Source organism: Sorex araneus, chromosome 9, assembly GCF_027595985.1.
Source record: "Sorex araneus isolate mSorAra2 chromosome 9, mSorAra2.pri, whole genome shotgun sequence".
NCBI classification, from domain to species: domain Eukaryota; kingdom Metazoa; phylum Chordata; class Mammalia; order Eulipotyphla; family Soricidae; genus Sorex; species Sorex araneus.
The window spans coordinates 3,126,676-3,146,631 of record NC_073310.1 but is presented as its reverse complement, the minus strand read 5'-3'; the positions used below and the strand labels follow the sequence as shown (position 1 = coordinate 3,146,631).

The 19,956-nt window shown below is 64.6% G+C and overlaps 1 protein-coding gene across 3 annotated transcripts; it reads left to right on the top strand.

Moving 5' to 3' along the window:
- The first annotated feature begins 924 nt into the window (after positions 1-924).
- Positions 925-19,586, top strand: SETD1B (SET domain containing 1B, histone lysine methyltransferase). Of its 3 annotated transcripts, none has more exons than XM_055147074.1 (17): positions 925-1,257; positions 2,038-2,222; positions 2,414-2,512; positions 3,134-3,404; positions 5,113-5,225; positions 6,222-7,445; positions 9,662-10,465; positions 10,559-10,820; positions 10,897-11,222; positions 11,309-11,411; positions 11,909-12,430; positions 13,199-14,440; positions 15,035-15,201; positions 15,840-15,971; positions 16,055-16,174; positions 16,261-16,398; positions 17,364-19,586. In XM_055147074.1, the coding sequence occupies exons 2-17, from the start codon at positions 2,052-2,054 to the stop codon at positions 17,535-17,537; spliced, it is 5,868 nt and encodes a 1,955-aa protein (XP_055003049.1). In that variant the 5' UTR covers positions 925-1,257; positions 2,038-2,051; the 3' UTR covers positions 17,538-19,586. The 3 variants fall into 3 exon arrangements, with proteins under 3 accessions (XP_055003049.1, XP_055003048.1, XP_055003050.1); XM_055147073.1 differs by lacking the exon at positions 925-1,257 and adding an exon at positions 1,394-1,542; XM_055147075.1 differs by lacking the exon at positions 925-1,257 and adding an exon at positions 1,851-1,915.
- The last annotated feature ends 370 nt before the right edge of the window (positions 19,587-19,956 follow it).

Below are 19,956 nucleotides of genomic sequence, written 5' to 3'. Positions count from 1 at the left end.
GTGGAGTCAAAGGAAAAACATTCCCCATTTGCAATAAAGGAAAAACCCACTTGGCCATTTAATTCCATTGCAGAAAAATGGCTCCCCTCATCTGTTGGCCTCTCCTTGGTGTCTGATGAAGGATGTTTTGAGATCAGCGTCTAATAACTCAAGCCCCATAGAAGCCGCGCGCTGATTGGCTGTCGCGCCCTGCCGCCCTACTCCAGCCAATTACCTACCCACGGCCAAATTACAAACCCCGAAAAGAGCCCCAATATGAAATACAGCACCGCGACGCCCCAGCCGGGCGGCTCCGGCGCCTCGGACGCCCGAGAGGAGAAGCAGAGGGGGCTGCGAAGGCGCCCTCGCCGAGCCCGGGAGCCTCGGAGTTGAACTCACAAAATGGAAGCCGCGCGCTGATTGGCCGCCGCCACTCCCGGACCTTTAATAAAGAAAGGGGAAGGAAAAGATAAATGCAAAAAAGGGGGGGACTCTCTCTTCTGCTGGTGGCTGGAGGAAGAAGGGGGGTGGGGGGAGAAGAGAAGCATGTGTTCAAGACAATTACAAGGCGCTCCTCCCCAAAAATAAAAACAGAGAGAAAAGCTTCTATCACTGGGGTCCAGGCGAGGGCTGCATCCTCCGAGGAATGTGAATGCTAATTTGGTTAAAATCCTGCTCTCCCCTCCCCTGCTCGGCTCCTCCCGTGGGGGGAGGGGGTCGCGGGGCAAAAGAGGAAGCCGGAGCCGAGATACCTCGATTGCAACTTGTCCCCGAGTCCCCTTGCCTCTACCCCTCCACCACCTACCCCCGGTTCCCTGCGTCCACACACACAATCACACACACTCACCCGAAAACAACCAAGCAAGCAAACAAACAAACAAACAAAAACAACAAAAAAATTACCCAACCCTTTCCCTCGAGTCCCCACGCGCCCACCTCCGGTCCTGGCAGTTTGAAAACAGTTTTGGAGGCCCGAGGCGCACGGCGCGGCGGCCGCGGCTCCTGGGTTAGCCCCCCGGCAGCAGGAGGTAGAGCCGGGGAGACCCCCGCCCCCGGCCGCCGAACCCCCCACCTAAGTCCCAGCAGAATAAATAAATTAAAAGGCCTTCCCCCGGGGAGGGGGGAGGCAGTGTGGGAGCGCGCGAGTAAGGGGTGGGGGGCCGCTGGGGCCCGGGGCTTTGGCGGCGCAGCTGCCGCCGCCGGGAGAGAGCCCGGGGAAGCGGCGAGGAAGGAGGAGAGGGGAGGAGGAAGAGGAGGAGGAGGAGGAAGAGGAGGAGGGTGAGCGCTCGGGTCGGGCTCCTTAGCGGTGTATTGTGGGATGTGCGGCTACTGGGAGCCGAGCCTCCGCCGCCAGCCGCCTCCCGGGCAGCAGCAGCAGCAGCAGCAGCGGCGGCGGCGGCAGCGGCAGCGGCGGCGGCGGCGGCGGCAGCTCCGGGCCCGGCAGCCGCGGCGGCGGCGGCGCCCTCCGGTCCCGGCCCGCGGTCCGGCCGCCCCGGCCCCGGCTCCCGCGGGGGACACCATGTACTGGCTGGCGGCGCAGGGAGGCCGGCGCCCGGCGGGGATGTAAGCGCGGCGCGGGGAGGGAGAGGCCGCGGCCGGGCGTCCGGAGCCCCCGGCCCGGGCCGGCCGGGCGGGCGGGCGGGCGGGCGGCGCCAGGCCTGCCGCGAGCCCCGCGCCCGGGCCGGGCCGAGCGAGCCAGCGGGCCGGTGCCACGCCGGGCGGCCGGGCGGGCGGGCGGGCACCATGGGCCGGAGCCCGCGTCCTCCGGGCGCCCCGGGCCCCGCCGGCCCGCAGCGGGGGCCCCCGGGAGCCCCCGGCTGCCGCCCCGAGACGGTGGCCGAGCGGGCGGCCGCCTAATTCTCCCGGAAGGGGGGTTCTCTCGGCCCATTCTGGTTTTGGGGGGAGCCGGCGAGACAGCTCCTTTCGGGGCGCTCCGGTAAGGCGGGAGGGGGTGGGGGCCGGCCGATCGGGTTCTCTCGCATGTGTGTGTGTGCGTGTGTGTAGAGGCGGCCGCGGCGGCGGCGGCGGCGGAGACGACAACAACTTGCTGGTTTTCAGGTTGGGTTAACGGCATGGAGAACAGTCACCCCCACCACCACCACCAGCAGCCCCCGCCGCAGCCCGGCCCTTCGGGCGAGAGGAGGAACCACCATTGGAGAAGTTACAAGTTGATGATCGACCCGGCCCTGAAAAAGGGGCACCATAAGCTGTACCGCTACGATGGGCAGCATTTCAGCCTGGCGGTGAGTGGCCGGCGCCCCCTCCCCCCAGCCCCCAGCCCCGACCTGCCGACCAACTGTCAGCTGCTCCCCAGTCCCCGAGTTTGACAAGTGCCCGGGAGGAGAGGGTCTGTCCCTGCGCGCCCCCCCCGCCCCCCTCCGGAGTGGGACCGGCCCACCGGTCCCTGCACCCACCCGCTCGCACTCTCCCGCAGATGTCCAGCAACCGCCCGGTGGAGATTGTCGAAGATCCCCGGGTCGTGGGCATCTGGACCAAAACCAAGGAGCTGGAGCTGTCGGTGCCCAAATTCAAGGTGGGACCCCCCTCCCCCTCCCCGCGGTGCCTCCCTCCGCCCCCCACTCCCGAGTTCGAAAATAACGTCAGTCTCGACCCAGCCCTGCCCGGTTCCGAGTTCCCGCCAGGACGGCCGGGGAAGTTTTGGCGGGGAGCGGCGATGGCTCCGAGAGGGGTGGGCCCCCCGACAGCCTGCACGCAACCTGGAGCCCAGGCCGATCCTCCAGGCCGCGCCGGGCTCGTGGTCCCTGCGGTCCCGCCCTGCTCGGCCAGCCTGGGGGCTTGGCCCGGACCCGCCCCCTTTGCAGCTGGGGGCCTTAGGAGGACAACTTTCTCTTTCGGGGTCGCCCCCGAGGGGGCAGCTGGGAGAATGGAGGGTTAAGGAAAGAGAAACTGGAAACTGTTTCTTTTCCCCTTTCCTTTCGAACCCGGAGGACTTCCACGTTCCAAACGATTTAATCCTCCGCTTCCCGCGCCCGCCCGCGTGGTTTTTTTTTTTTTTCCCTCAAAAAAAAATTACACATATTTTTTTACCCTTCATTGTCTACAACCCGCGGGTGACTGGGGAATGTGGTGTTTCCCCCCACCCCCCGGCCTGTGGAGGTTCTCCAAACTCCCTTCCCCCTCTGGCCCCTGCCAGATCGATGAGTTCTACGTGGGCCCAGTGCCTCCGAAGCAGGTGACATTTGCCAAGCTGAATGATAACATCCGTGAGAACTTCCTGAGGGACATGTGCGAGAAGTATGGGGAGGTGGAGGAGGTGGAGATTCTCTACAACCCCAAGACCAAGAAGCACCTGGGGATCGCCAAGGTGGTCTTCAGCACGGTCCGCGGCGCCAAGGAGGCGGTGCAACACTTGCATAGCACGTCTGTTATGGGTAACATCATCCACGTGGAACTGGACACCAAAGGTGAGTGCAGGCCCCACGGCCACCCCCTCACGGGGCAGGTGGCCCCTTCCCCCCACTGCTACTCTCCTCTTCCTTGGATGCCCCCCTGCAGCCTTTTTTTTTCCCTTGCCCCCTCTTGAGGGTAGAGTCACGTGTTGCTAAGTGTGTTGTCTGTTGCTAGGAGACAAGCTGTAATTTACCAAATGTGCCTGTCCTTGGCCGCCGCACCTCTGGGGACCACCGGAGGCTTCCCCACCGCTGACACCCCTGGGCCCCTCCCAGAGCCCTGGGCTTAGAGAGTCCCTCGTGTTGCAGGCTCCGTGAGGGAAGGGGACTGCGCTTGTTTATTGGGGAAGGGTGGCATCGTGCGCCCCAGATTCCTTTAAATACAGAAAAGAGAAATCCCTCGGGTGAAAGGGGAATTCTCCCAGGGGGCCCCCACCGCCTCCTTGGAGGTGGGCTTGGAGGTGGGCGCCGCGTGCGGCTTCATTGATACGGTTCAGCTCTGGGTGCTGCTGGCTTGACACCGCGGCTTCCCTCCTCTCTTAAAGAGACAGCGGCACCTTGGCGGCCTGGGAATCCGGCTCTTCTCACCCCGCCCCCGCGGGAGCGCCCTGGGGCCAGACACGCCCCCACCTCCCAGCGAGGGAGCCCGTCGGTGGGGGGAGGGCTCGGACTCTAGGGCATCCCCAAAGTTTGGCCCGTCTCTAGGGACGTTTCCTGCGCCAGTGCCTGGTTCTGAGGTCCAGCCCGCCCTCGTCGCTAGCTGGGCAGACCCTGTTGTGTCCATGGCCCTTGGGGCCCGCTGGCTGCCCCGGCTGAGCCCTGAGAGCCGCTGAGAGGTGTCAGCGCGGGGCTTGGGGCAATCGGGGCTCAAGTGCAGTGCTCTCTTGTTTGTTGTTAATGTGCCAGCTTGGCAGCCTCCAAGACCCCTCTGGGGCTTCTTAAGGACCCCGGGTGGTGGGCACGTGGTCGCACACTCAGACCAGCCTGGGCCTAGTTCCGAGTCAGTGTACAAGTCCAGGTTCCTGTACGGAGTTTCTCGATTTCTGGGTGTGTGTGTTTTGGCGGGGAAGTGGAGGGCATTGAGCCCAGCTCAATCTGCTTTTCTGTGGCTTCCTGAGAGTGACTGGGGCCCACTCGATGGAGCATCCAGCTCCCACTCTCCAAAACTTCCTTTCTAAAAAAAAAAAAAGTCCTCAAAGACTGCCAGTGGGTTTGTATTTTGAGAAAGCGCAGTAAGCAGTAAACTGTAAAGCACGCTCCAGGAACGGCCTCCTTTGCATATGTAAGCAGCTGCACTTGGGGCCAGGATGGGGCTGTGGGGCCTCTGGGCTGGCTCCGAAGGTGGGTACCCGAGGGTCAGTGGGTACCCCAGGGCCAGCGCTACAGCGTCCTGCTGTGCTAGGCCAGAGACACACACCTCCGTTGCTCTGTGCTCCCAGTTGGAAAGACCCGACTCTTACTTTGGGGACAGCCAGCCAGGTGGCAGGAAGGGGCCTTGTGTGGGGGTGGGGGAGTGTCAGTATTTTGGTCTTGGGGGAGTCCCAACCACTGGGCATAAATTTCGAATCTCAGCAGCAGGAAAATCATAGTTTGTCAGTTTTGCCACACAGACAGGATCCTGAGAAGCGGGAACTCGGCCAGGCGGGGGGCTCAGGCACAGGGGCCCTGAGGAAGCCGAGTGGGCACCCTGCAGTCTCACTGAGCTCTGCTTACCCTCCCACAGGGGAAACACGCATGCGGTTCTATGAACTGCTGGTCACAGGCCGATACACGCCCCAGACCCTCCCGGTGGGCGAGCTGGACGCCGTCTCTCCCATCGTGAATGAGACCCTGCAGGTGGGTGGATCCCAGACACCCTCAGCCCCGTCCCCGTGTCCTGGAAACCCTCACCCTGTTCCCCGCAAGGGCTTGGTCAGATTTTTCCATGCAAGACTGGTCATTCCCCAAGTGCTCCCGGCACCTTCCCTGGACGGCTGTCCCATGGGTGAGACAGTCTGCGCGTGTCTGCCTCCCAAGTATCTTTCCCAGTCAAGGTGTTCAGGGGTGATGCTGAGGGGACAGGGCCTGGCCCCCCCTGTTCTTGCTCCTGAGCTCCCCTTCTTTCTGCTCCCCCTGCCAGAAGGGGCCTGAGACCCCAGTGCGATCCCAGTTCACACCAGAGTGTCAGGGTCTTTTGTTATTCTTTTTTTTTTTTTTTTTTTTTTTTGCTTTTTGGGTCACACCTGGCAACGCACAGGGGTTACTCCTGGCTCTGCACTCAGGAATTACCCCTGGCTGTGCTCAGGGGACCATATGGGATGCTGGGATTTGAACCCGGGTTGGCCGCGTGCAAGGCAAACGCCCTACTGTCAGGGTCTTTTGAAGACCATAAAATTAATTTTTTTCTTTTGCTTTTTGGGCCATACTCAGCTGGGTTCAGTGCTTACTCCTGGCTCTGTGCTCAGGGACGGCTCTTGGAGAGGACTCAGAGGGCCACACGGGGTGCTGGGGACCAAACCCCAGTTGGCCATATGCAAAGCAAGTACCTTCCAGCTGTACTATCTCTCCAGCCCCAAGATCGTAAAATTTCTTGCAGTGTAATTGTCCACTCCAAGATTAGAGAAGGGTGAGGCCCCTCCAGACCCTCTCCCGGCCTCCCCACCTCTGCCTTACACCTGGCTCACCCAGCTGCTTTTTTGAGGCCATACATGGTAGCGCTCAGAGGTTACCCCCTGGCTCTGCACTCAGGCATTATTCCTGGCCGTGCTCAGGGGACTGTGGAGTGCTGGGGATCGAACCCAGGTCTACCGTGTGCTGGGGATCGAACCCAGGTCTCCCCCGTTCTCTCTCCAGCTCTCAGATGCCCTGAAGCGCCTCAGGGACAGTGGCCTGTCTGCCGGCGGTGGCTCTGGCTCGTCGGCGGTCACCCCCAACAGCGGGGGGACGCCCTTCTCCCAGGACACTGCTTACTCCAGCTGTCGCCTGGACACGCCCAACTCCTATGGACAGGGCACCCCGCTCACCCCGCGCCTGGGCACCCCCTTCTCCCAGGACTCCAGCTACTCCAGCCGCCAGCCCACACCGTCCTACCTCTTCAGCCAGGACCCCGCAGCCCCCTTCAAGGCCCGGCGCCATGAAAGCAAGTTCACGGACGCCTACAATCGCCGCCACGAGCACCATTATGTCCACGGCTCCTCTGGGGGGGGCCCTCCGGTGGCAGGGACCACAGCTGCCTACCGGGGCTCCGCAGACCTCACGTTCGGGGCAGTCAGCTGCAGTGGGGGCAGCAGCGCCCCCCCCTCCTTCAAGGCCCAGCCGCAGGAGTCAGCCACGTTTGCCCACACTCCACCACCAGCCCAAGCGCCCCCTGCCACGGGGGTGCCCTTCAAGTCCGCTTTCTCCCCCTACCAGACCCCCGTGCCCCCGTACCCCCCACCCCCAGAGGAGCCCAGCCCCGCCCCCACCTTTGGGGCCCGGGACAGTGGGGAGTTCCGGAGGGCACCTGCACCCCCGCCTCTGCCCCCCGCGGAGCCTCTGACCAAGGAGAAGCCAGGGACGCCGCCGGGACCCCCGCCCCCCGAGGCCAACTGCATGGAGCTGGGCGGCCGCCCCACCTTCGGCTGGAGCCCCGAGCCCTGCGACAGCCCCGGCACGCCCACCCTCGAGTCGTCGCCCGCCGGGCCCGAGAAGACCCACGACAGCCTGGACTCCCGCATCGAGATGCTGCTGAAGGAGCAGCGCACCAAGCTGCCCTTCCTCCGGGAGCAGGACTCGGACCCCGAGCTGCGCATGGAGGGCAGCCCCATCTCCTCCTCGTCCTCCCAGCTCTCCCCACTCACCTCCCAGCTGGGCTTCCGCGGCCCCTCGCCCCCCTCCTCGCGCCCCTCCAGCACGGGCCTGGAGGACATCAGCCCCACGCCGCTGCCCGACTCCGATGACGAGGAGGAGCTGGACCTGGGCCCCCGGCCCCCACCCAAGCCAGGGCCCCCGGACCCTGCCGGCCTTCTGGGTCAGTCAGCTGAGGCCGCCTTGGACCTGGCTGGAGACAGGACCCCAACCTCAGAGAAGATGGATGAGGTACCCCCACGTCTGCCTGCTTGTCTGTGCTGTGGCTGGCTTCATGCTGCGTCCCCCTGCACAAGGGTCATCCTCTTGGGAGGACTAGCCAGGACTCGCGTCCCCCCATGCAAGGGTCGTCCTCTTAGGAGAACTAGCCAGGACTCGGAGGCAGGCGCGGAGCAGGGAAAACCCCCACCCGTCTAGGAAGCGCAGGGAAGGTCTTGACAAAGTGCAGCGGGGCTCCGAGCCCGGGTCTCTTCCATGTGCGGGAGAGGGAGCCCTGGGCCCGCCAGGCCAGAGGCAGCGGGAGGCTTGTTCCACCCCCGGCAGCTTGGGAAGGGCTGTTCTGAAGCCCCATCTGTCCGGGTGACTTGGGCTGGCCAAAGCACACCCTGACCACGGGGCAGATTTCAGGCTGGCAGGCAGGGGCGAGGGGTGAGGGGGCCTTCCAGTCTAGGGCTATAGCCAAGAAACAGGTCAGGGTGATCCCTGCTTCTCACCCACAGAGCCTGGACAGGGGGCTCACTGCCCAGACTCCAGCCTGAGGTGGGCGTAGGGTTGGGTCTTCGTGCCTGGCATAGGCCTGGTTGTCCCGGAAGCCCGGGCCCCTCAGGGCCTGAGTGAACAGCCCCCAGGCCGTGGGTGCAGGTTGCCTCCCGAGGGCTGCCTCAGGGGGAACAGAGGGAAGGAGCGCAGGTAGCTGGCCACAGGGGCGCCGGGTTAGTGGGTGCTGATGCCAAGGGGGTCCAGGCAGGGGTGCAGCGGACAGGGTTTAGAGGTGAGGTGTCAGTCTAGGATTAGGGGGTGTTTGCCCCGCTAACCTCCTGGCTAGGGGGAGTCGCCAGTGGGCCTAGGGGCTCCCACCAAGCGACTGTGACCCAGGGCCCCGGCGAGGGAATCCCGGGGCCTGTGGCTGGCCCGCGGGCGCCCCCTGGTGGTTGCGGGTTGTTGGTTGCAGGGCACGCGGCCCCGGCCTCCCCGGGCCTGACCTGAGGGCTGAGCTGTACCCGCGACCCCAGCCTGGAGGAGGGGAGCAGCGCAGAGCCTCCGGCGGGAGGAAAATCCCCTTTCTTTGCCGAGGCGGTGCTTGATCGTTTAGGCTCCAGACCTTGAGCCTTACGCTTCAGTTCAGTTACTTCCTAGTGATGCGGCCCTGGGAAGACTGGCCCCTGCGGGTCTCAGTTTCTTTGTCTGTGAAGTGGGACTGTGGGAGCCCTGCCCCACACCGCCTGGTGCGCCAGACCCTCTCCCCCGCGCCTCCCTTCCAGCTCCAGCCCTGCCCCTCCTTCTCGCCCCGCCCCGGTGGGAGGGCCGGGGGCGGGCTGGGCCTGGGGTCAGTGATCCCGGCGCTCCGTGATTGGCTGGTGGCCGCGTGCCTGCTTAACCCTCTATGCGCGGGTCGCCAGCCCGTAACTGGGCTGATGAGGCTGGGGAGGGGACCTAGTCAGACCCAAGGCTTGGCATTCCTCTTCTCTGCTCCCGTTTCCACTATCGCCTCCAGCTTCTAACCCTTCACCCAGAGGGGCTCCCTCCAGTCTGCCAACAGCTCTGTCCCGTAGCCGTGTCCGTGGAGAGGACAAGAGTCTGGGCTAGGAGGACAGGAGTCCTCTCCCGGGCCCCTGCCTTGCCTCCATGCCAGCCCAGGGCTGCCCTTGTCCTGGGCCTGAGCTCCCTCTTGGAGCCATGGCCAAGAGTTGTACCGGAGGCCCCTTGCTGGGCGCCAGCCTGTCCCCCGCCCCTGTGTGAGGGGGTGCTAGGAGAAGCCCAGGCAGGCTCCCCTGCCACCTCTGCTCGCTTGTCACCTCCTCGGGGCCTCTGTCCCTGTGGAGGGCAGAGGGCAGCCCTGGCTGGGGGGCCACGTTGGGCTTCAGATCTGCTCCTAGCGCCCCGGTTTCCTCCGGAGCGAGTTGGTCAGGTGCCCACGTGGCGGCTGGAAGGAGAGTTACTTCTTAGCATTATCTCCCCTGGCTACAAATTGAGCGGCTCTCTGAGACGGAAACAATGTATTTCTCCCTGCTCGCTCCCTCCTGCTCCCAGCCGGGGCGTTTCAGACTTGCCGGTCTGTGTCTGTGGAGTTTCCCCCGCAGGAGCTGCTCCGTCCCATGGCGCACCTGCTCCTGATGGGTGGGGGGCCAGACGCCCCCATGCACGCAGGGAAAGGAGTGGCCCGAGGCCTCAGGGACAGGGTCTGTGGCCCCCCGCCGGCTTCCTCACTGCCTTCTCTGTCCTCACAGGGCCAGCAGTCCTCAGGCGAGGACATGGAGATCTCAGATGATGAGATGCCACCGGCCCCCATCACCAGTGCTGACTGTCCCAAGCCCATGGTGGTGACCCCAGGGGCTGGGGCCGTGGCCGCCCCCTCTGTGCTTGCCCCAACCCTGCCACTGCCCCCGCCCCCCGGCTTCCCCCCGCTGCCCCCTCCACCACCGCCACCCCCACCACAGCCCGGCTTCCCCATGCCCCCACCTCTGCCCCCGCCGCCGCCACCGCCACCCCCAGCTCATCCGGCTGTGACTGTGCCCCCTCCGCCCCTGCCAGCGCCACCTGGCGTCCCGCCCCCGCCCATCCTGCCCCCCCTGCCACCTTTCCCCCCAGGGCTGTTCCCCGTGATGCAAGTGGACATGAGCCACGTGCTGGGGGGCCAGTGGGGGGGCATGCCCATGTCCTTCCAGATGCAAACGCAGATGCTGAGCCGGCTAATGACCGGCCACGGCGCCTGCCCCTACCCGCCTTTCATGGCGGCAGGACTGCAGTTTGTCAACCTGCCCCCCTACCGGGGCCCCTTCGCCCTGAGCAACGCCGGCCCCGGCCGAGGACAGCCCTGGCCCCCCCTGCCCAAGTTTGACCCGTCGGTGCCGCCTCCAGGCTATGTGCCACGCCAAGAGGACCCCCACAAGGCCACGGTGGATGGGGTCCTGCTGGTGGTGCTGAAGGAGCTGAAGGCCATCATGAAGCGCGACCTGAACCGCAAGATGGTGGAGGTGGTGGCCTTCCGGGCCTTCGACGAGTGGTGGGCCAAGAAGGAGCGCTCGGCCAAGGTGGGCGTCTGCTCCTGGCCGGGGGAGGGGGGCACCTTGACGCCGGGGCCCCTGGCAGGGTGGGAGCCACGTGACCATCTCTGCCCATTCCAGGCCTCGCTGACCCCGGTGAAGTCTGGCGAACACAAGGACGAGGACAGGCCGAAGCCCAAGGACCGCCTCGCCTCGTGCCTGCTGGAGTCCTGGGGCAAGGGCGAGGGCCTGGGCTACGAGGGCCTGGGGCTGGGCATCGGGCTGCGGGGCGCCATCCGCCTGCCCTCCTTCAAGGTCAAGAGGAAGGAGCCGCCCGACACGACCTCCACGGGTGACCAGAAGCGCCTGCGGCCCTCGGCCTCAGTGGACGAAGAAGATGAAGGTTCGCGGCACGTCCTCCTGTGGGGCGAAGGGCGCCGGGGTCCCCGGGCCATCCCTGACCCCCTGCCTCCCTACAGAGTCGGAGCGCGAGCGGGACCGGGACGTGACCGACCCTCCCTGCGAGCTGGCCAAGCGTGACCCCAAGAGTGTGGTGCGGCGGCGGCCCGGCCGGCCCATCGCGCTGGACAGCGGCGGGGAGGAAGATGAGAAGGAGTCCCTGTCCGTGTCCTCGTCCTCATCGGCGTCCTCGTCCTCCAGCTCGTCGACGACGTCCCCCTCCTCCTCGGCCTCCGACAAGGAGGAGCGGGAGAGCACGGAGGGGGAGGAGGGCGAGGAGCAGGAGGAGGAGGACAGGGCCCCCCTGAGTCCCGCCTCCTCCTCGACCTCGTCCACGTCAGACAAGGTGCCGTTGGGGGCCAGGGAGGGGGGCTGCGGGCTGGTCTTGACGGGGCACCCCGGGCTCACCCACCGCCCATGGTTGCTCTCCAGGACGATGAGGAGGACAGTGACGACCAGGTGGAGTCCGAGCATGAGGATCACGACACGGCCATGTCGGAGGCCAGCGAGAAGGAGGACGGGGACTCGGATGGAGGTGAGTGGGCAGCTGGCGCCAGGGCCGAGGCCGAGCTGGACACGTGCCTGGCCCGTGCCATGTGTGCGTGTCCGGGACGTGTGTGCCCGCACACACGATGACGGCTGCTGGGGCCAGGGAGCGGGGAAGGCTCTGGAAGTCTCTAGACGCGGGGCATGTACCAGGTGCTTGAAACGCCACTGGTCGGAGACTGAGAGGTGCATTTCATGCTGGGTTTGATCCCTGGATACTGCCAGGAGTGACCCCTGACCACAGAGCTGGGAGTAGCCCCAGGACACTGCTAATGTGGCCCCAGAAACCGGGTGGGGGGGAACATTTTAAAGATAGGTTTTATATTGTGAGGTTTTTAATTATTTTTCAAAAGACTGGTTTTATATGGTGGATTTTAAGTGTTTCTCACGGGCTTGGGCGCTGCACATGCAAGTCCCTGGCCCCTGCTGAGTGTGGGGACGGGGCTGGCGTGCAGTAGTGACGAGAGGGCTCCCCGTGTCTCCCAGAAGAGACCCTGAGCGTCGCCACCTCCGGGACCCGAGCCAGCTCCTCCAGCGACAGCTCAGACACTTCTGAGTTTGAGTCCAGCTCCGAGTCCTCGTCCTCATCGTCCGAGGATGAAGAGGAGCTGGACACAGTGGAAGCCGTGGAGGCAGAGAAGGAGGAGAAGGAGGAGGAGGAGGCCGAGGAGGATGCTGAGGAGGAAGAGGAGGAGGAGGAGGAGGAAGAAGAGAGCACGGCCCCCACCGCTCCCGAGAGTGCCGAGGACATGGCCATGGGGGCGCTGGCCCTGGCGCCTGGGCCCATGGAGGAGGAGGTGGACATTGAGGTGGAGGACGAAGGCCCTGTGGGGCAGAGCCCCGTGCCGGAGGAGCCCCACCAGGCCCTGGGCACCAAGGAGGCGGCCGCCCGCAAGGAGCCCCCGCAGGAGCTGCGCCGAGGCCAGGAAGGGACCAGGCCGATGACGCCTGAGCCCCTAGCCAGAGAGACCGAGGCCCAGCCCGCACCCTCCCCGGAGCCCGTGCCAGGTAACAGCTCCCCGAGAGGGAGGCCGGGAGGGGGGCTGGTCCCCTGGGGTCAGGCCTGGGGCATCCTGGAGCCTGGGGGGCTGTTCCCCTGCAAGCACCGCCTTCTTGCTCCTTCCCCTTGGACTACAAATCCCACAAGACGTTCCCAGAGTGGGGGTGATGTGCACATTCTGTTAGTGACGGGCAGGCGTGCCCCCAGAAAACTAGCGTGAGCTCATGCATATGTGCACACGAGTACACACACATATACACACAATACACATGCACACACATACACATGCACACACATATACACACAATACACACATACATACAGACCACACACCACCCCCACATGGGTGCGTGTGCACACACATGTCTAGGGGAATCCGGGGAAACTCTGCTTCCCCCTTTGCCTGGACAGAGCCTGGATCTGGTACCTGGCTCCTCTGTCTCTGTGCTAGTGCGATGCCAGTAACGTGACAGAGACGCACGGCCCCGGTGCCCAGCTCACGTGTGCAGGCAGGGTTCCAAGTGCCGAGAAGTGAGCCAGGAAAGGGGAGATTGCGGGTCCCACCCCCGCCCCCGCTGTCTTGTCTGCATCTCCGGGTGCTCCGTGTTGGGTCGGTGGTGGCAGCTGTGCCTTGCCCCTTCGCCCCCCCCCCACTCGCCGAGACCTTTTCTGGGCTTGATCAGGTCCTTGAGAAGTGCAGGGGCCCCTTGGGGACAGGCCGCCTCCTTCCCCGGGGCCCAGGGACGCTGACGGGGCTCTGGCCTGCCTTTCTGCAGAGATCATCCTGGAAGTGGAGTCCAAGTCTCCTTTGATGAGCTCCGTACCCATGCAGCCGCCACTGCCCCCCGCCCGGCCCCCCAGCCCACCCCCAGAGCCCGAGACCCCAGAGCCCCCGCCCCCTCCCATGCCGCTGGAGCCGCCCCCCGACGACCAGCCTCCCCGAACTCCAGGCCTCTGTGGCAGCCTGGCCAAGTCGCAGAGCACAGAGACGGTGCCGGCCACACCGGGCGGGGACCCCCCGCTGTCGGGGGGCAGCAGCGGCCTGTCCCTGAGCTCCCCGCAGGTGCCCGGCAGCCCCTTCTCCTACCCCTCCCAGTCCCCCAGCTTGAGCAGTGGGGGTCTCCCGAGGACTCCTGGCCGGGACTTCAGCTTCACGCCCACCTTCCCCGAGCCCGGGGGTCCCCTGCTCCTGCCCGTCTGCCCCCTCCCGGCTGGCCGGCGGGACGAGCGCGCTGGGCCCCTGGCCTCCCCCGTGCTCCTGGACACGGGGCTGCCACTGCCGCTGCCCCTGCCCCTGCCCCTGCCCCTGGCGTTGCCCGTCCTGCGGGCCCAGACTCGGCCCCCCAGCCAGCTGCCCCCGCTGCTGCCCGCCCCGCTGGCCCCCTGCCCGCCGCCCATGAAGAGGAAGCCGGGCCGGCCCCGGCGATCCCCCCCTGCCGGGCTCTCCCTGGACGGGTCTTTGGTGCGGCCGCCCGGGGGCGCTGCCCTGGGCCGGGACCTCCTGCTCCTGGCGGGCCAGCCGCAGACCCCCGTCTTTCCCAGCGCCCACGACCCCCGGGCTGTCACCCTGGACTTCCGGAACACGGGGATCCCGGCCCCCCCACCACCCCTGCCCCCCCAGCCACCCCCACCCCCGCCCCCGCCCCTCGGGCAGCCCACAAAGCTGCCATTCAAGGAGCTGGACAACCAATGGCCTTCGGAGGCCATCCCACCTGGCCACCGGGGGCGTGACGAGGCCAACGATGAGTTAATGGACCTGGCCAAGGGGCGAGGGCCCCGGCTACTGAAGAAGCGCCACGAGGACTTGGTGGTGGCCCCAGCCTCGCCCGAGCTCTCGCCGCCGCCACCTCTGTTCCGACCCCGCTCTGAGTTCGAGGAGATGACCATCCTGTATGACATCTGGAACGGCGGCATCGACGACGAGGACATCCGCTTCCTGTGCGTCACGTACGAGCGGATGCTGCAGCAGGACAACGGCATGGACTGGCTCAACGACACGCTCTGGGTGTACCACCCCTATATCCTGCCAGTGCCCCCCCGTGACAGAGGGACCGGCCTCGTCCCAAGCCCCTGGGCCTAGTCAGGGCTTCCCAGAGTGTGGTAGAGGGGCTTGTGATGGCCACCTGGGTGCTGATGAAACGGAGGCTCAGGGAGGCTAAGCCACCCACCCAGAGTCACACAGCGACTCTGGAGCAGAACTGAGTTTGAACCCGAGCTAATGTGGGCAGAGAATGTCGCCCATGCTGGTCACTGGTACTCGCGTGTCAGTGTAGCCCTGGCTCTGTCTGCCGCCCACCCAGGGCGCCTGTCTCTGGAGTTCCTGGGTGCCGACTGACCTCGGCACACGCAGTCCTCCAGTGAGGAGTCATCTTACTCTTTTTGCAGATGGGGAAACTGTGGGAGAATGCAATCTAAACGCTTCAACGAGGGCACGTAGCTGGGCGCATCTGCCCGAGTGCCAGCTGGCCACAGGCGGCCTCTGGTGCGGGAGGGGGAGCTGGGTGGCCTGGTGTTGGGGGGCAGAAGGGACCCTGGGGCGACACGCCCTCGCTCACCAGGGTACGGGAAAGGGCTGTCCAAAAGTGTCTGTGTGGCCCTTGACCCACATCCACCCACCAGCCTCTCCTCCGCTAAGAAGAAGAAGCGGGACGACGGGATCCGGGAGCACGTGACGGGCTGTGCCCGCAGCGAGGGCTTCTACACCATCGACAAGAAGGACAAGCTCAGATACCTCAACAGTAGCCGCGCCAGCACCGACGAGCCCCCCGCAGACACCCAGGTGTGGGCCGGGACATATGAGGCCGGCAGTGGGGGGAGGGATTGGGAAGGGGAGAGCTCACGCTTTGGGACAGCTTGAGTTTGGGGGCTATGCAGCCCCCGGGGGCGAGGGCCGGAGGTGATTCGCCTTGTGGGCCTCGTAGAGAGCGTGGCCAGCGCAGGGCAGAGCCAGGGGCAGTCCCCGGGAAGCGAAGGAGAGGGCATCGGGAGAGAGAATAGCTCTTTGGTTCCAAACGCATGGGCAGTTTGGGGGGCCTGGCGAGGGGGTCGGGGTCTGGGCAGTCCCCCGTCTCCCTCTGGGCAGATGCTGTGGGACAGGGAGGCCCGTGTTCTGGATTTTTTTTTTTTTTTTTTTTTTTTGCTCTTTTGGGTCACACCTGGCGATGCTCAGGGGTTACTTCTGGCTCTGCACTCAGGAATCACTCCTGGCAGTGCTCGGGGAACCATATGGGATGCTGGGAATCGAACTCAGGTCGAGGAAGTGGCGTGCAGGTGGCAAGGCCTGGAAGCAAAGGGACAGTTAGTGACAGGAGAGATCAGCCTGGAGCCAGGGACCGGCGTGGGGACGCCAAGGCGGGGGCGTGCGTGAGTGCCACCGGGGGCTGCGCCCTGATGGTCTGTCCTGGGTCTGTCCCGCAGGGCATGAGCATCCCAGCCCAGCCACACGCCTCCACGCGGGCCGGCTCGGAGCGACGCTCGGAGCAACGGCGCCTGCTGTCCTCCTTCACTGGCAGCTGCGACAGCGACCTGCTCAAGTTCAACCAGCTCAAGGTGAGGCGGGCCCCGGGGCAGACGGGGGTGGGGCAGCAGGACCTGCAGTCAGGGGGGTCTCACCCCTTCTCTGTTCCCCCCAGTTCCGCAAGAAAAAGCTCAAGTTCTGCAAAAGCCACATTCACGACTGGGGCCTGTTCGCCATGGAGCCCATCGCAGCCGACGAGATGGTCATCGAGTACGTGGGCCAAAACATCCGCCAGGTAGGCGCCCCCCGGTGGCCGGCGGTGTGGGCGGGTGCAGGCGCGGGGACGGGGACGGGGCCCAACCCTGACGTCTTGGCGGCCAGGTGATCGCGGACATGCGGGAGAAGCGCTACGAGGACGAGGGCATCGGCAGCAGCTACATGTTCCGGGTGGACCACGACACCATCATCGACGCCACCAAGTGCGGCAACTTCGCCCGCTTCATCAACCACAGCTGCAACGTGAGTGCCGGGAGCTCCGCCTGCCGTGGGCCCGGGGGGCAGCAGAGTCTTCGTGGACGCCCTTGCGGGGGGCAGTCCCAGGAGGAGGGGCTCCTGACGGGAGCAGGGAGGCGCTGGCCAACTAGTGAGTGAACCCAGGGTCTCTGTGCCTCGGTTTCCCAAGCCGTACGGCAGCGGTGGTGACTGCCGCCTTCTGGGTTGTTGGGGTGACCAGGTGAGTGGCCCGAAGTCTGCAGGCCGTGCAGCTTCCACGATGGGCGAGTCCAGGGGAGACCGTCCCTGGGAGCCGAGTGAGGCGGGCTGAGGGAACCGGCTGGAGGGGTGCAGGGGGTGGGGGGTGGCTGAGGCCTCAGCCTTGTAGGACAGTGGGGAGCTCGGCTGAGAGCGCCTCTCCGTGCCGGTCCCCAGTTCCCTCCCTGGCACCCCTGGGTCCTCCAGCACTGTTGGATGGGGGTGACTAAAAAACTGAGCAGAGGGGCCCGAGCCATAGTACAGTGGGCTGGCCACTTGGCTTGCACACGGCCCACCCTGGTTCCATCCTGGGCACTGGACACGGTCCCCTGAGCCCCGCAGGACTGACCCCTGAGCAAAGCTGAGTATGGCCCCAAATCCAAATATTGTAAATAAATCAGTCAGATCTAAGGCTGGGTGCCGGGGGCTGTGTCTGGGCACTGGGGTCTTGAACCCAAAGCCTGGGGCAGTGTGGGCAGCAGGGAGCGACACTCCGGGCCTGGCCACAGGCACTAGCCCCCTGTTCGGTGAAGGGCTGTGGTCAGCGTCGTAGCTCTGGCCCAGATGACCTCAGCCGCTGCCCCTGCTTTTGCCAGCAGCACAGCGCGGCCACACTGAGGGGGTCAGGGAGCTGACCCCGCTGGCCAGGCTGGAGACGGCGCGGGTGCCCGCGGGTGCTTGCAGGGGCGGAGGGTGGGCGAGGAGGGTGGTCTGAGCGCGCCCTCTGCCCGCAGCCCAACTGCTATGCCAAGGTGATCACGGTGGAGGCGCAGAAGAAGATCGTGATCTACTCGAAGCAGCACATCAGCGTCAACGAGGAGATCACCTACGACTACAAGTTCCCCATCGAGGACGTCAAGATCCCCTGCCTCTGCGGCTCCGAGAACTGCCGGGGGACCCTCAACTAGCCCCCCATCAGGTGCTGAACACTACCCCAGGACCCCTCGCGGGAAAGGGCTCGGGGGCGCGCCCGGGAGCTCCAGCCAGGGTCCGCCCGCGCCTGCCCCCACCCGCCGCCTGTCCTTCCTCTTTCCCATCGTCGTCGTCATCATCGGCCTCTCCCCACGAATGCTGCTATGTCCCGTGTCTTCTCGTCGTGAGGAAAGACTTGGACCGTTCAAATGTGAAGGCAGAACCAGAGAGCGGAGCGGGGCCGGGTGGGGGCAGGGGTGGGGGCTGGGGTGTCGGGGACCGTGTTCTGGACCCCCGGGCCAGGTGCTGAGGAGAGCAGGGGGTCAGGCCAGCTGGCTTTGACCCCAGAACACTATGCAGGTCCCCTCTCTGCCTGTGGACTCTTGAGAAGACCCCTCTGCCCCGTGCCTCAGCCCCGCCTGTTCCTCCCCCAGCAGCCTGGGGGCGCCATCTCGAGTCGAGCCCGTGGGCCAGGCTGCTCCCAGGAGGGGCTCTCCCCCGGGGTTCTCCCCGCCGCCGCCCCTTCTTCCCAATCTTGGGTTCAATGTTTACTTTCTCATTCGAATGCCAGCAAGGAGGGCGCCCCCTGGAGGTGTGAGGGGGCAGGGTCTGTGTCTGCCCTGTCGCGCCCCACCTGCACCCTGGGAGAGGGGCCTGTACCCCCCAGGGCTGACCGCATGCAGATAGCATTTTTCTGTTCATAAGCTTCGCCCTCCGGCCCCCAGCCCGCACCCCCTGCCCCACAGAGCCTCCCCAGCCCCCTAACAAGACGTGACATATTTATTTCTGGAGTGAGATGCTTTCTCCCAGAGAAAATCTTGGAGAAGATTTTAAACTCAGACCTAAGTCTTGTGACTGTTTTGTTCCGGACCCTTTTTACCCCCTTCCCACCATCCTCTTCAGGGTTTATTTCCATGAATTATTTTTTTTTCCTTGTGCGTGTATAAAATCAAAACAAAGGGAAAAAAATGGGTTTTTGAAGTTCAGAACCAAGTTGTGTATATAGGCTGCCTCAAGGACTTGTTCTCAGAACATTGTTTCTTGTAGAAACACGTGGGAAGTCTTTTTTGCTCACTTCTTTGTACTTCCGGAAGCCCACAGCCCGCCCCGAAGCTGACGGCGTGATCGGGGCGCCGCGGCGGGGACCCCACCGCACACGCAGGCCGGGCCGGAGAGCCTGGGATCTCAGCTTGTGTCAAGCTTGTTATCATGTAAATTTTGTACAAAGAATTGTTATCTTTCTCTCTCTCTCTCTCTCTCTCTCTCTCTCTCTCTCTCTCTCTCTCTTCTCTCTCTCTGTCATTGGTGGTTTTGCTGTGTTTTTTTTCCTTCACCCCACGCCCTCTCTGTTTGAGACTGTCCGCCGGTTCCCGGGTGCATGGAACCAGCGTCCTAAAGACTCGGAGGGTCCTGGGCACAGCGCGACCTTCTCTTCCAGTTGCGGTTTTCTGCCCGCCGTGCAGCTGAGGACATATTTATTTTTCACCTGAGCAAATGTGTTGTTTGCAGAGACAATTGTTTGCAGCCAGTTTAGGTTCCAGGGGCGGCCCCTGGACGCTGCCACTGTTGTCCCCGCACCGCCCCCCTCACCCCCATCAGCGAAGTGGGGCACTGAGGAGAGCAGGGTGGGGGTCTCCCAGCTGCCCCCTCTCACCTGGCCTCACTGTGCCCCTAGGGCGAGCAGCTGGGCCCTTCCCCGCCCCGGAAGCCCCGGCACCTCCCCTGGGTTGGCCACCCGGATAGTTGCTGGCTCAGTTTTAACTGAAGGAATCTTTGCTTTTGAAGACGGCGGGTTCTGCTTTTATGTTTTTTTTCTTCTCTCCTCCTCCTCCTCCTCCCCTCCTCAGCAGAGAAGAGAACCATCAGCTTTAGGGGTGTCTGTGCATAGAGACTCATCTGTATGTGACTTGTTTTGAAATGTTTCTGTTGTGGGTGTGTCTTGCTGTAAATATTTGTTCATATTTTTGTGAATTCAATACTCTGTACCATTGTACTATAGTAACTTTTATAAAGCAAACCATAAATATACTGACTTTTCTTACAGACACGCCGTCTCTTTGCTCTCCCTCTCTCCTTCTCTCCTTCCTTTCTCTGTCCCTGGGGGGGCCTTGGGCTGGACTGGGGTGAAAGGCCCAGGGCAGTGTGGTCCACTCAGCCCCGCCACCGCTCGCCTGTGGGTGAGCCCCGGGCCGGCTCACGGCCGGGCAGAGCAGCCGCAGCTTGCTCTCTGCTTCCAGAACTTCTCAGCACTGTAGCTCTCTGCCACAGCTGGTGGCCGTTAGGGAGGTGGGATGAGCCTGCCTGTGGCTGTCGGTAGGAGCCTGGAAGGTGGGGCCTGAGGCGCTCGCCTAGGAGATGGCCGGCGGTCATCAGGGAGGAGGGGGCTGCTAAGGGCCACCAGCAGGGATGTGCCTG